Source organism: Lentinus tigrinus (assembly GCF_003813185.1).
Source record: "Lentinus tigrinus ALCF2SS1-7 unplaced genomic scaffold L226scaffold_51, whole genome shotgun sequence".
Lineage (NCBI taxonomy): Eukaryota > Fungi > Basidiomycota > Agaricomycetes > Polyporales > Polyporaceae > Lentinus > Lentinus tigrinus.
Genome location: NW_027137960.1, coordinates 77791 through 90309, shown reverse-complemented (window position 1 = coordinate 90309; position 12519 = coordinate 77791). Strand labels below are relative to the sequence as shown.

At 56.1% G+C, this 12519-nt stretch overlaps 7 protein-coding genes and 1 non-coding gene across 8 annotated transcripts; 3 read left to right on the top strand and 5 right to left on the bottom strand.

The window, feature by feature from the left end:
- Positions 1–2082: 2082 nt before the first annotated feature.
- L226DRAFT_448466 (uncharacterized protein) lies at positions 2083–3394 on the top strand (the record flags this gene model as incomplete). Its single annotated transcript, XM_067674919.1, has 3 exons — positions 2083–2413; positions 2868–3266; positions 3318–3394. Coding segments are annotated over 3 exons (807 nt in total), but the record flags the coding sequence as incomplete, so codon positions are not given.
- On the bottom strand, positions 3313–4036 carry L226DRAFT_306502 (uncharacterized protein). Its single transcript, XM_067673752.1, has one exon. The coding sequence runs from the start codon at positions 3824–3826 to the stop codon at positions 3437–3439; it is 390 nt and encodes a 129-aa protein (XP_067529665.1). The 5' UTR covers positions 3827–4036; the 3' UTR covers positions 3313–3436.
- On the bottom strand, positions 3979–4049 carry L226DRAFT_t269. The gene has a single exon. It is a non-coding gene; the product is annotated as a tRNA-Gly (tRNA).
- An 88-nt stretch (positions 4050–4137) lies between these two features.
- Positions 4138–5611, bottom strand: L226DRAFT_555299 (NAD(P)-binding protein; the record flags this gene model as incomplete). Its single annotated transcript, XM_067683051.1, has 3 exons — positions 5206–5611; positions 4902–5144; positions 4138–4833 (listed from the first exon to the last, which is right to left on the bottom strand). The coding sequence occupies exons 1-3, from the start codon at positions 5284–5286 to the stop codon at positions 4138–4140; spliced, it is 1020 nt and encodes a 339-aa protein (XP_067529664.1). The 5' UTR covers positions 5287–5611.
- Positions 5612–5976: 365 nt separating this feature from the next.
- Positions 5977–8508, top strand: L226DRAFT_617072 (uncharacterized protein). The gene is made up of 5 exons (XM_067686984.1): positions 5977–6215; positions 6273–6484; positions 6534–6666; positions 6719–7212; positions 7266–8508. The coding sequence occupies exons 1-5, from the start codon at positions 6060–6062 to the stop codon at positions 8275–8277; spliced, it is 2007 nt and encodes a 668-aa protein (XP_067529663.1). The 5' UTR covers positions 5977–6059; the 3' UTR covers positions 8278–8508.
- A 114-nt stretch (positions 8509–8622) lies between these two features.
- Positions 8623–9753, top strand: L226DRAFT_540095 (S-adenosyl-L-methionine-dependent methyltransferase). The gene is made up of 3 exons (XM_067681802.1): positions 8623–8913; positions 8974–9164; positions 9255–9753. Exons 1-3 carry the CDS (start codon positions 8655–8657, stop codon positions 9561–9563), a joined length of 759 nt encoding a protein of 252 aa, XP_067529662.1. The 5' UTR covers positions 8623–8654; the 3' UTR covers positions 9564–9753.
- On the bottom strand, positions 9479–10453 carry L226DRAFT_306472 (uncharacterized protein). The gene is made up of 3 exons (XM_067673751.1): positions 10200–10453; positions 9699–10146; positions 9479–9636 (listed from the first exon to the last, which is right to left on the bottom strand). Exons 1-2 carry the CDS (start codon positions 10404–10406, stop codon positions 9766–9768), a joined length of 588 nt encoding a protein of 195 aa, XP_067529661.1. The 5' UTR covers positions 10407–10453; the 3' UTR covers positions 9479–9636; positions 9699–9765.
- A 797-nt stretch (positions 10454–11250) lies between these two features.
- On the bottom strand, positions 11251–12064 carry L226DRAFT_563559 (uncharacterized protein). The gene is made up of 3 exons (XM_067683567.1): positions 11849–12064; positions 11347–11792; positions 11251–11275 (listed from the first exon to the last, which is right to left on the bottom strand). The coding sequence occupies exons 2-3, from the start codon at positions 11773–11775 to the stop codon at positions 11270–11272; spliced, it is 435 nt and encodes a 144-aa protein (XP_067529660.1). The 5' UTR covers positions 11776–11792; positions 11849–12064; the 3' UTR covers positions 11251–11269.
- Positions 12065–12519: the final 455 nt, after the last annotated feature.

Here is a 12519-nt window from a genome sequence, read left to right as displayed (position 1 = left end):
TCATCCATGCCTGGAATATCTGTGTGGCGAGAATGTCGAGCGTAGGAGATTAAGAGGATATAGGAGAAATACTGTGAGTACTTTGACGCGCCTCTGGTTAGCCCGGAACGCAATGGACATAGGGTCATGGGACTTGGCATCGCTGACTCGCTGCTAGCCAGCCCATGGCCGACAAGGATGGCCGACGTCTATGAAACCTAGTCAACGTTCCTTGAGAGGTCGCGTACTTTGGGATGCAGCTCTGAGCTGATTGCCAAGCCTCCGATGCGCCACCAAAGTCCGGAGACAGTTGAGCCAGCACGAAACGTACTGTATGCATACTTCGGTTGCGATCACGAAGGACTTTCCACGCCGCTCCAGCCTATACCAGCTTGACGCACAAAGGCGGCTGCTGGGCCGCGAGCTTAGGACACGCTGGTATGTGTATATTTACGCAATGCTTCGGGAACGCAGTTGCTGTGCTGCGAAGCGCGTCAGTAGATTTTCACCTTGCATCTTAAGGCTTCATTGCAAATGCAATCAGAGTAATCATATCCGACTTTACGCTGCATCGTCCTTTGCCAAATGACTGCTTTACGCCGCAGCGTTAGTCATGCACACCAGGAATGCGCTGAACGGTACTGACATATTGTCGACGCTTCCTGGGAGTGCAGATGTGGGAAGGGCGGTTATTGCGAGAGGATACTCCGACGGTCAATTTTCCCAACCTTTTCCAGCCCTCGAAGCTCGGTGCGCCAGGTCCAGGCCGTGTCAACGCCACTCCCTCGGATCACTGAGACTTTTGAGTGGACAAGAGACGGTGACTGCGGCGATCCTGCCCTGAGATGGGATCAATACACGCACTTTGTTCCATCTCGCTTGTGCCTTCTTATCTCAGACTTACCGCTGTGAATGCAACACCGCTGCGCCTTCCGGTGCACTTCGGTCGGCGTGTTGCCGGCGGGGGCAGCGTGAATCGCATGAGAAGCGACTCCACTACCGCACGTCCGGCATTACAACATATGAGGCGCAATCCCCGCAATGACACTGACACGATGAACTCGGGTTCTTCACAGAGGAACCCGGAGACATATCTAGGCCTCCCTAGGCGTCCGCCTGTCGAGCGCGGAGCGTCTTATGCCAAGACTTGGCATAGACTAAACCCGATGTTTACGTCGCCCGGAGAAACGTACTGCACAAGCTGCACTAGCGTCTTGGAAGCGTGCGACAGCGAGGACGTGGAGCTACTTCAAGATTTTTCGTGCAACCGGAGGAAATGGGGGTCGCTCCGGCATTAAGAATGCATCCATACGTAGCAACAGAACGATCAGGAAACAGTGCCTCTTCGGCGTGTTGAGGCCGGCTGCGAGGAGGCATGCAGTTTGTGCGCTGGCAGAGGTGTTTGCCTGAGAGCTCGGGCTGTATCCTGGGCTCTTTTGTGAGCCTGGTTGTTTTCAAGGAGGAGAACAATGGGACGTGGAACGAGAACAATGGGCGGGATGGTTGTCGGGGAGACACCCAAATGGGTAACGCGCCCCGTCGGCAAGCGCCGTGATGGTAGATATTCGCTTAGCGCAGGCGACCCTTCTTTCTTTTTATCTCTCATCTCTCTTTTAGTCCGCTCTTCCTGCCCTCCTCCTCCCTCTCTCCGTCCCGGTTGTGTGCCTAACGCACCAGTCATTCTTTACACCCCCACGGTCTCTTCGACTCGGTTATAAGCTTGTCACTCTTTTTCTCGTGATCCAGGCCGCCACCATGTACGCGTTCAGGACTCTCCTCGCCATCCTCGCCTTCACTCTCGCCTCCACCTCGGCCGCCCCCGTCCACCGTCACCACAGGAGGACATGCAGGGCACCCTCTTCGGTCTCTGCTATCTCCGACATTGCGACTACCACTGTCGCGTCTGTCTCTGCTTCCTCCTCGGTCGAGGCGACCAGCACCGCGGTTGCGACCACCTCTGCTGCCCACTCGAGCAGCACGAAGGCTTTCGAGACCTCCTCACACCACTCCAGCTCTACGCACAAGGGCTCTAGTACGAGCTCGAGCGTCAAGGAGTCTGCCACCAGCAGTTCCTCGGGCTCAATCACCAGTGCGCTGAAGAAGCTCTTCCCCATCTCGTCCTCCAAGACCTGGACCACCTCGTCAGCGTCAGACGATGCCCTCCCGCTCAGCGACGGCACCCTCGGTGTCACGAAGCTCATCTCCTCGCTTACGCACAAATATGTGACCGCGCCCGACGGCAAGTACTCGATGCAGGCACACTACCCCAAGGGCTCGTACACGTTCACCCACGAGCCCCAGGGTGGCTTCTCATTCTATGCTACCGGCCCCGACAACTTCAACCTCGAGAATGCGAAGGAGGCCACGCTCTCGTACTCGGTCTACTTTGAGGACGACTTCGACTTCAACATGGGCGGCAAGCTCCCCGGTTTCTGTGAGTACCCGTTTAGGTTTGATTGGTTACCGGCGCGCATGGTCCGAATCTCGAATCCAACGGAGATGGGCACTGTTCGGTCTCAAAGATTGGCAGAGTCCACCATGGCACATGTGCACAACCATACCATTCAGTGTTCTCTGTATGTCACTGCCGGGGTGGGGATGGTTTATAGTGAATGATAACATTCGCCCATTCATCCGCTCTTCACCGGGCCCTACCCGCGCCTGGCACCAATTCAAGATGGATGCGTATGTCAGGGGAGACTCCGGAGGATTCTCTCTGGCAATTGTCGGTCGACGACAGTTCTGCACAGGTCGCCGGTGCTTGTGCGCTGATACCGCCCTTGTTCGTGGGCGGATTGTGATCGAGAAGTCGTCGATCGCAGCGCGCCGCCCCTATCATTACCTTCGATCATATGCATCATGCGTATAGATGCTGATTCTTGTTGCAGACGGCGGTGACAACGACGACGTCGCCACCTCGTGCTCTGGTGGCCGCCGCGACGACCGCTGCTTCTCCACTCGCTTCATGTTCCGCACCGATGGCAAGGGCGAGCTCTACACCTACCTCCCTCCCGACTACTCTGCGAACAAGGCCGTCTGCAACATTGCGCCCGAGTCTGACTGCAACGACGTCTATGGCGCGTCCGTCGGCCGCGGCTCGTTCTACTTCAAGGCTGGCACGCGTACGACCATCGGCCAGCGCGTGAAGCTCAACGATGTCGGCAAGGAGAACGGCGAGCTCGAGCTCTTCGTTGAGGGCAAGAGCATCTTCACGGTCAAGGGTCTTGTCTACCGCGACAGCGACGCAGGCAAGATCCGCGGTGTCCAGATGCAGACGTTCTTCGGAGGTGCGCCACATTTGCTCTTTCCTTGTAACTTGGCTGACTCACTCTGCGTAGGTTCCTCGTCCGAGTGGGCTTCTCCCAAGGACCAGAACTCCTACTTCTCCGACTTCTCGGTTGCCGTCACGGAGACCTTCTGAGCTACCAGCTCCTCCGCCCGCACCGACACGACCGTCTCATCTCTTCATCGCTATTGCACGACCCCTCACGCACGCACTGCACATCCCTAGCGCCTCTTTCCATGCACGCACACATCCACATCTGCTCTGCATCTCACATCGCACAACTCTTCTGCATATCTCATCGCGGTTTTCTCTACCCTTATTGTCTTTCCTTCTCTCTCTGCTTGATGCTACCGACTTACGCTTTAAGTTACGTTCACCTGTTATCGCGCCCGTGCTCGACGCACCCATCCTCGTCCAAGGCTCCCCTTTCTTAACACATCCGCGGCGATGGGCCGTGGGCATCGGCGCGCGAGGTTCGCGTCGACGGGGAGGATGGGACTGGGCGCTGCATATCGTATATGTACTTGATAGGCAGATAGATATCTGTATTGCCAGGAGCATTTGTCCGTTGCTCTCTATTCACATCGTCCTGACGTGTGATGACCACAATCTGTCGCAGCTTCCAAGCACTTGGCAATTCTGTGCCACCGGTCCTCGAAGTTTACAGGCTTGACATGTTGAAGAAACCAAAAAGCAAGGCGGAGAAATATCTATGCATCCGCCGGGAGTCGAACCCGGAGCTAGGCCATGGGAAGACCCAATGTTACCGCTACACCACGAATGCTGCACTATTACAAAAAACAAATAATATCTGTTCGTTAAAGCACATCGGTACGTACGTACAACTGCAAACCCTCTACTGGAGGTGTGCGTTAGCTCTCTGGCGCATCCCAAGACAGTAGAGCATCTGATCCCATCTTCTCCGTGACCAGCTTTTCACTCAGCACCCACAAGTTTTTCCTGAGTTCCTCGTCCTGCGCCTGCTTCGACTCCTCGGAGACCTTCCCCGCCTCAGTGAAGTAATGCCCATTCCAGCCCTGCTTCTCCACGTCCTCGCTCGTCGCAGCCCACAGCGCGCTTAGTGAACTATTCTCCGGGCTGCGCATAAGCGGTACGACGGCGGCCTTGGCAAACGTGCCCATGACCTTCCCGTATGCCTCCTTGAACTGCTCCGGCTGGTTCGTGTGCACACCGCCCGGATGCACGGCGAGCGCGAGGATGCGATCGCTGTTCGGCTTGAAGACGCGATGGAGCACGCCGTACTTGGTGAAGAGGATGAGCGCGAGCTTAGAGCGCGCGTAGTATCCGTTTGGACCGAGCCCTATGTCGGAAGTCACCTCGGGAATGTTGGCGAAGGAGACGGAGGAGGGCGCGGTGCGGTGCAGCTCGGAGGAGACTGATACGATGCGCGGGGCGGGTGTGGATGGGAGGGCGGCGGTGCGCTGGAGGAGGGGGAGGAGATGGTTGATGAGGAGGTAGTGTCCGAGATAGTTCACGCCGAAGTGTCGGTCGATCCCGTTCGCTGTGAGCGCAAATGCGTTGACGCCGACTCCGGCGTCGCAGATGAGCTCCAAGGATGGTATGAAGTCAGCGTGACTTCGAAGAGGGAAATGTGAGACGCAGCGTAGGGACTTACAAGATCGAGGCGCTTCTCGGTTTCGCGGATGTTGTCGGCGACATCCTTGACCATTTTGAGGTTCCCGAGGTCGCATTCGATGAAGTTGATGTCGACCGTCGGGTCCTCCTTCTTGATTGTCGCGACGGTGTTCGCGCCGTTCTCCTCCATCCGGGAGAGAACGAGGACACGAGCTTTGGCCAGTGCTAGAGCATGTGCGATCTCGAAGCCAATACCCTGGGTCCCTCCGGTGACGAGGGCAGTCTGGCTCGACTCCACATCAGTGTAGTTCACGGCTAGCGCTGGATACTACGGCGACACTCACCCGGCCTTGCAAGTCAGACTCCGCCACGGTTGAGTAGTCAAAAGTCTCTTTGCTCTTCACCTTATTGATGATCTTCTGCATGTTTGGCGTGTGTTCGTCACGGTATGGAAGGTCGTTCGGGTACTATGTGGTGCGTTGGGGTGCGTTCCCAGTGTAGGTAGATGTTGGTGATGGTCCGCGAGCGAGGCTTTTTATATATGACAGCGTCGTAATAGCGGCTCCAGTGGGACATTATGAGACGATCTTTGAAGTAGGTGTGAGTAACACATAGCGTAAGTTTCCCAAGCATCGGGGAGCCATGAGGTGGAGCAAGTAGCACGAGTACCAGAGGGGAGCACCACAATATGTTCCATGTGGGTGTTACAAAGAACGTCGCCCTGCTGTATCACTTCATAGCATTAGCACGTTGACGTCTGCCATATGGGGTGAGTCAATCATCTGTCCGGGAGTTACAGGGAAGCTGACGAGATGCAGGCTTGAACTGAAGCAATACTAGTGCATACCCAAGCAATCTTAGTTGATAGATGAGACCGCAAGTTCAGAGCTGTCAAGTACGCTGATAGACTAGACATGACAGTCAAATCCTCCGGTTGGACGTCAGAAGGAAATCAGGCATCATGACGGACTTCAGGTTAGGGTGACGACGAACGTTAGGGTTAGGTACCGAACCCTCGAATGAGGTTAGGGCCCGTGCACCGGCGCCAATACGGCGCTTCATTCAATTCCAACCCACTGTGCCTCGCTCTCCCCTTCCTCCTCTACCCTCGTCTTCTCCCCCCGGCCGATATTCCATAAACCGCGTCGCGAGCTCAGCTCTGCATCTCTTTGACTGCTGCATAAAGCACCACAGCAAGATGGCGATATCGCGCGATAACAGTCCTCAAAACCAGGACATCTTCGTCGTCGATGGAAAGCCAGTATCCTTCTATCTGTGGGGTACAAACCACGGCGACGGACTCGGGTGGAGTCTGTCGGGACCTCAAAGGGACACTCTGAAAGACAAGATTAATGTGAGTGCAGAACGGATCGTGTTCGTCGCATCGTACGGTCTCTCATCCGGCGCTCAGCAACATGGTGGGCGTGTCTTGAGCAACCAGGAAGGAGCAGACACAATTATCGTGCAGCAGATGGGGCTCGATGAACTGCGCGATCGATATTCGCTCGTTCGTTGTTATGTGGAGCCTCCCGTGTTTGTCGCGGCGTGCATACGCAACAAGAAGTACGAGCACCAAGCCCCGAAGCACGAACCGATGTCGATGGGTGGTCGTACTCCCGGAACGTGAGTGCGCCTCCCTTCCGAATACGTACATGAGCCGACATGGGGATAGATTTCGTGCCAAATTTACGCAGTCGGATGACCAGCATCTCTGCGAGTTCCTCTCGGTTACGATACCGTATCCCGAGGCGGGAGGTCGGCAGGGCAACAAACTCTGGAAAAAGTTGGTGGATGATGCAGTCAATGTACGTTGATCCCGCGTATATGCTCGTATAGTTGATTTACAGCGGACTGTAGGTACCCGAGCTCAAGTGGGCGAGACGCCATCCTTGGATGTCGTGGCGAGAACGATACAAGAAGAACCAGGAACGATTCGATCCCATCATTGACGCTCTAGTCAAAAAGAACCCTCCCCCACCGGATGGCAAGGGCCTGTTCCCTTATGACCGCCGTGTGAATGGAATGCATTATGATGCCTTCATGCAAGCGCAGCAACACCTGGCGGCGGAGGAGGAGGAGGAAGAAGAAGAAGAAGGCGGCGAATTCCAACGCACACCGGATGACGACGATGAAGAGGAAGACCATGACGATGTGTACTCTGGCCATGTTGATGCTTCCTTTGAGCAAGAGGTCCCTCGCAGGAACATCAGGAGGGACACCGACCCCGGTCCGCGCTGGAGGAACGCCTCGCCCGATGAGCCGCACGGACGCACTCGGACGCGCACTGGTCCTCAACAGCGTCAACGCACCCCTCCCGGCGAATTTGAACCATCGATGAACGATGATCACGAGTAAGCGAAGTATGTTATCCCCTCTAGCACACGCGCTAAGACATGCGCCGTAGCTTCGACTATCAGCCCGAGGCGGGCCCTTCCGGTACACAGCGAAGTCCATCTCTATCCCCCGCGGTTCCCTCCCCGTCGCAGTCCGCACGGAAGACTGTCGCACCTCGGCCGTTTCCACGCCACTCTGCTGCTGCCGTGATGCAAACTCATCCAACTCAGGTGCCGATGAGTTCACAGGCGACCCTGGTCGGACCGGTGCCTACCCAGCTGCGCGGCGCTTCTGCGCAGGCGCAAGCAGGACCTGTGCCGCGCACCGTCGCGCATCGCCAAACTGGTCGTCGCGCAGCCAGTCGTATGAACGCCATTCCTGCGAACGAAGAGGAAGAGGCCGAGGAAGGCGATGGCGATGAAGAGAGTCAGGAAGCTGGCGAGGAGGAACCCCAGTCGTACATTGCTGGCCAGACGAACGAGGATGAGGAGAATGTTGAGGAGATCCTTGATGGGAGTTATGAACGGAGCGCGTCTGAGCCCGAAGCGGAGGATGAGGTGATCGAGGTGGATGAAGTGGAGGTGGTGGAAGAGGCCGAGGAGGAAATAGCATCGTCCATGGAAGTGCAGCTGGACAGTGACGACGAGCGCACGAGGCAGAGGCTGCTCGGGGCTCCCCCTCGCTCGACTGCACAAGCAGGTTCCAGCCGGTCGCAAGGCAAGCGGGCCGCACCCCACACCGATGACGAAGACGACGACATCGAGTTCGCAGAGAGCCTCGACATCGACAAACCAGTTCCCCGCCGATCTTCCACGGTGCCGTCTGCCCGCCGCTCACTCGCACCGGCCACCCCGCGGCCTGCTCCACTGCGTCGCAGGGGGACGGATGGGTACACGTCGTCGGAGAGCGCGGTGCCGCTGCCCTACACCCGGGCGAGCGTGGAGAAGAAGCGACGGCGTGTCGAGGAGCAGTACGTGCCTCCGGCGGGGACGAGGGCTGCTGAGGCGAGTACGAGGAAGTCTCCCCCGCACGCTCCGAGTCCGCAAATCAGGCAGTTGCGCAACCGGAAGGTGGCGTTGTAGCAGCCGCGATGATTGGGGTGGGCAGTGTGGCACTGCGTTTGCCCTTTCGACTTCGTCGGTATGTGCGGTGACGCGAAACTTGAAGCTTGAAGCTTTTGGTTATGGAATCTATGTTGTTGTTATCTCAGTTTATTTCCTATGTAAGCCTGGTAATTTGTACTGTACGCACGTACTGTACTCGAGTACTCGCAATACCGATCCATACTGTACCGTCCTAGGTGTTACTGAGTTTACCTCCATGACGCGGGAATGGAGTGGGGATGACTTCTCCGATCATGCGTCGATCGCGATCTAACGAGTACCTCCACAGTCACCTGCGCAACGCTCTCAGCTCTCACTTGCTCTCGTTGAAAGCCATCTGCCAGACTCCAACAGCCATGGCTGACCACGCACACCATCCTCATCCTGATGGCCAGGAGCATATCCACACCACACAAGGACACGGCGAACACGATCACGACTTTGCGGCTGCGAACCGCGCCTTCTTCGACAAGCACGCGCACGAGCACAGTCACGGTCATGACGACGCGCATGGCCGCGAGCGAGCAGTCAAGCAGGTCAATGCGCTGCGTAAAGCGTGGCCGGAGTTATTTGACGAGGACAGCACGGTCGCGATGGACTATGCTTGCGGTATCGGTACGTCCATGCTCACTGTTCCGGACATACTGATATGTGACGATCTACCGGAAAGACTAGGTCTGGTCTCGCAGCAACTCTGTCAATATGTGAAGAGCGTCGTCGGGGTGGATATTAGCCAGGCATCCGTCGATCTGTACAATGCGCAAGCGTCGAACCAGGGCTTAGATCCTGACGAGATGCGCGCCGTCTGCACCGAGCTCAAGGGGGAGCCGGACGAGCTTGATGGGTTAAAGTTCGACATTATCGTCGTGAGTACCATCCTACAGGCCCGACACTGCTCTCCATCATGAACTCCAGTACATTCGTCCCTCGATGATTCCTTGACGCTCTCATCGTAGTGCTGCGCATCGTACCACCACTTCCCCTCAATCTCAGACACGACGCGCATCCTCGCGTCCTTCCTCAAGCCCGGCGGCTCGCTCCTCGTCGCGGACATCAAGGCAGCGGGAGACGGGCGTGAGCTGTTCCCGGCAACGCACCACCACCTCGTCCCGCACAAGCACGGGCTGAGCGAGGACGCGGTGCGGGTGGTGTTTGAGGTTGCGGGGCTGGTGGGATTCGATATGCGGGATGTGTTCAAGGCGAAGATGCGTCCGACAGGGGAGGAGGTGCAGTGGTTTGTTGTGCGAGGGGTAAAGCCGACATAGGGGAATGGGACATATGCAGGTGTATAATATTCCATTGTGGCTTGCGCGAACTTAGTACGCTCCTATATCACAGCTATATGCGCGCAGGCTATCATTCAGTGCTTCACGTTATCAGCGAGGGGGATGGGCACGTACGGTTTCCAGTTTGTCCAAATACCACATCGCCGTCTGACCAGACTTGTATCCCATCTCTTCTAGCGTGTCAAAGACTATGTATCGTTGCTTCTTCGTAAGATTGGGCATCTCCCGGTTGTTGTAAAACGTGACGGCCTTCCCGATACGAGGCGCCCCACACATCCCGTATGCGCATCGCAATGCCGTGTCTCGCGTAATAACGGCGGGAGAGGCGACTCCAGGTGCGGACAATGTCGTACACACCTGGGACAGCGTCTGCTGGGTCTTTTGACTTGTTGAACAGGACGGCCCAGCCGCGCTTGGCCGCGTACTTTATTAAGGCTTCCTTGTCCCAAGGAATGCCGTACCATGCGGTTGGGATGTCACGCACATCGTTACACTCGACGTAGACTGGATTGAGAGGACGGGGCAGGACAATTGCGGGTAGCATATCTCGAGCGAGTGTGCCCTTGAATCAACAGTCAGGACGATGGGGACCTGCTGCGAGTTACTGAGACGTACCCCGAGTTTGAACTTCATAAGAGGCATCTTAACAATCTCTCGCCGTTGCTTGGTGGGAGAGGATCGCTCAGGAGGGATGGCCACGTCAGCCACGTCCGCCCCGCCCGACGGCGCTGGAGAGTTGGTTGGGCCCATGGAGCTGATACCTTCAGTTGTACGCGCAGATAATGTCTCATTTTCTTCAGCCGTTGATGGTAGGTTTGTCATTTTGTAGAAGGAGGGAGTGTACTATGGGCACGTTGCTGAGAGCAGTGGTTGACTCGGAACGAAAGGATATTCTCGACGGCGGACGCGTGACGTAGCGCCCCGCACGATGTCACATGATCGCGTCCATAGACACGACCTGTTTTCCCGAGACGAGAAACAAGGCATCGACGACTACGTCGTGGAGATAGATGTTGCCCATCGTCGTAGGTGGACTTTCTAATTTGTATGGAAGCTCTTCGCGAAGACCATCGAGGGTAGCTGCGGTTGTGAATGGGCTCCCCCTCTTTGGCAACATCACCCGAGGTGCACCGCCCTGCTTCGACGGTACTCTCTCCGGCACCACACAAAAGCAACTTCGACCTGTTCTCAGTGTTACACACAAGCATCGGTGGCTAGATATAGAAGCTGAAAGTCTCCAAGCCCTGCGGAACACGATGGACTCCAGCCGTCCATCCGTCCGTTCCCTGGCCCTCGTCGGTTCGACTTCGACGATATAGGGAGGTTGAGGTACCTTTTTGAGTGTCCATGGCTGTCAGTCTTTTTTTTCTCGTACACACGGACATTCGGGGTCGGCCGTGGATGTGGTAGATGCCTGGGGAATGGGTACGGGATTGCCGGCGACCTGGAGCGTACTGCTGGAGGGTATGACATTGTAGTGCTTTTGCTCATGTACGCGTTTTCGTGCGTGTTTTATCAATCACGATACCGGGAGTTGAGTGACCCACCAGTTGAAAAAGTGTGAGTTATGTGCTTGATGACGAGTGCTTGCAACTAGTGGTCCATGGTGGGATGAATTCACATATTCGAAAGCAAGTACATAGCGACAGTTACAAGGGAACTGATTCCATGCACGTTCTCCTGATTTATAGCTGTAATGGAGAGCGGCGTCAAACACATGGCTCAATGCTTCGCAAGATCAGCGAGTGGAATAAGAACGTACGGTTTCCATCTCGTCCAGGTACCACAACGCCTCACCAGGCTTGTACCCCATCTCCTCTAGCGTGTCGAAGACCGTATATCGCTGCTTTTTCGTAAGGTTGGGCATCTCCCGGTTGTTGTAGAACGTGATGACCTTCCCGATACGAGGCTCATCCCATACGTCCCGCAAGCGCATTGCAATGCCGTGCTTTGCGTAGTAGTGGCGGGTTAGGCGAGGCCAGGTGAGGACAATGTCGTACGAGCCTGGGACCACATAAGCTGGGTTGTCTGACTTCGTGAACGGGACGGCCCAGCCGCGCTTGGCCGCGTACTTGATTAAGGCTTGCTTGTTCCAGGGAATGCCGTACCATGCGGTTGGTATGTCACGCACGTCGTCACACTCGATGTAGACTGGATTAAGAGGACGAGGCAGAACTTGCGCGGGTAGCATATCCCGGGCCAGGGTGCCTTTTAATCAGGAGTCAGGACGATGGGAACTTCTGCTGCGAGTTACTGAGACGTACCCCCAGTTTGAACTTCATCAGAGGCATCTTAGCTATCTCTCGCCGTGGCTTGATGGAGGAGGATGGCTCCGGCGGGGTCGCCACGTCAGCTACGGCCGCCTCGTCTGATGGTATTTGCGACTCGGAGTCTTCCTTTGGATCCATAGCACTGATATCTTCATTTACGGGAGCAGCTGCTGTCTCAGGTTCCTCAGCCGTTGTTAACTGAACTGTCATTCGGTGGAATGTAAGAGGGGTACGTCGCTAGGACTCTGCAGTGACGGAAAAACAAGAGGCTGAGCATCGCGGTGGCACGTTCCCGTAGACGCGTGACATAGGTCGCGTGATCGTCCGTAAGGTAGATACAGACGTCACAAATGGAGGGGGCTGAGCGTGTCTCCGTGGCCATCAGCTTTGATCGCGTGCACCCAGATGCACGGGGTCGACCCTTAACATCAGGCTAGTGGTGCTAGGGAACGGTGGTACCTACATGGTGGGATGAATACGATGATATACACACATTCAAAATCAAGTACAGATCAAAACATCAGGCATGACATACAGCTGTTTGCGAAATCAATGTCATTCGGGCTCCGACGACGCGCGCGCGAATAATTCCAAAAAATCGAAAAAATCAGAAGCCGTGTCTGCGCTGTTCACGGCTACGTACCCATTCAACATACACCAAATTA

Bases quoted from the DNA above. Each gene is read 5' to 3' on its own strand.
- L226DRAFT_306502 (XM_067673752.1), bottom strand. From the start codon at position 3,826: ATGCTCCTGGCAATACAGATATCTATCTGCCTATCAAGTACATATACG.
- L226DRAFT_540095 (XM_067681802.1), top strand. From the start codon at position 8,655: ATGGCTGACCACGCACACCATCCTCATCCTGATGGCCAGGAGCATATC. The intron at 8,914-8,973 runs GTACGTCCATGC...CGGAAAGACTAG, and splicing joins GGACTATGCTTGCGGTATCG to GTCTGGTCTCGCAGCAACTC. The intron at 9,165-9,254 runs GTGAGTACCATC...CTCTCATCGTAG, and splicing joins TAAAGTTCGACATTATCGTC to TGCTGCGCATCGTACCACCA.
- L226DRAFT_563559 (XM_067683567.1), bottom strand. From the start codon at position 11,775: ATGCTACCCGCGCAAGTTCTGCCTCGTCCTCTTAATCCAGTCTACATC.
- L226DRAFT_617072 (XM_067686984.1), top strand. From the start codon at position 6,060: ATGGCGATATCGCGCGATAACAGTCCTCAAAACCAGGACATCTTCGTC. The intron at 6,485-6,533 runs GTGAGTGCGCCT...ACATGGGGATAG, and splicing joins GGTGGTCGTACTCCCGGAAC to ATTTCGTGCCAAATTTACGC. The intron at 6,667-6,718 runs GTACGTTGATCC...AGCGGACTGTAG, and splicing joins TGGTGGATGATGCAGTCAAT to GTACCCGAGCTCAAGTGGGC.
- L226DRAFT_306472 (XM_067673751.1), bottom strand. From the start codon at position 10,406: ATGACAAACCTACCATCAACGGCTGAAGAAAATGAGACATTATCTGCG. The intron at 10,147-10,199 runs GTACGTCTCAGT...TGTTGATTCAAG, and splicing joins TTATGAAGTTCAAACTCGGG to GGCACACTCGCTCGAGATAT.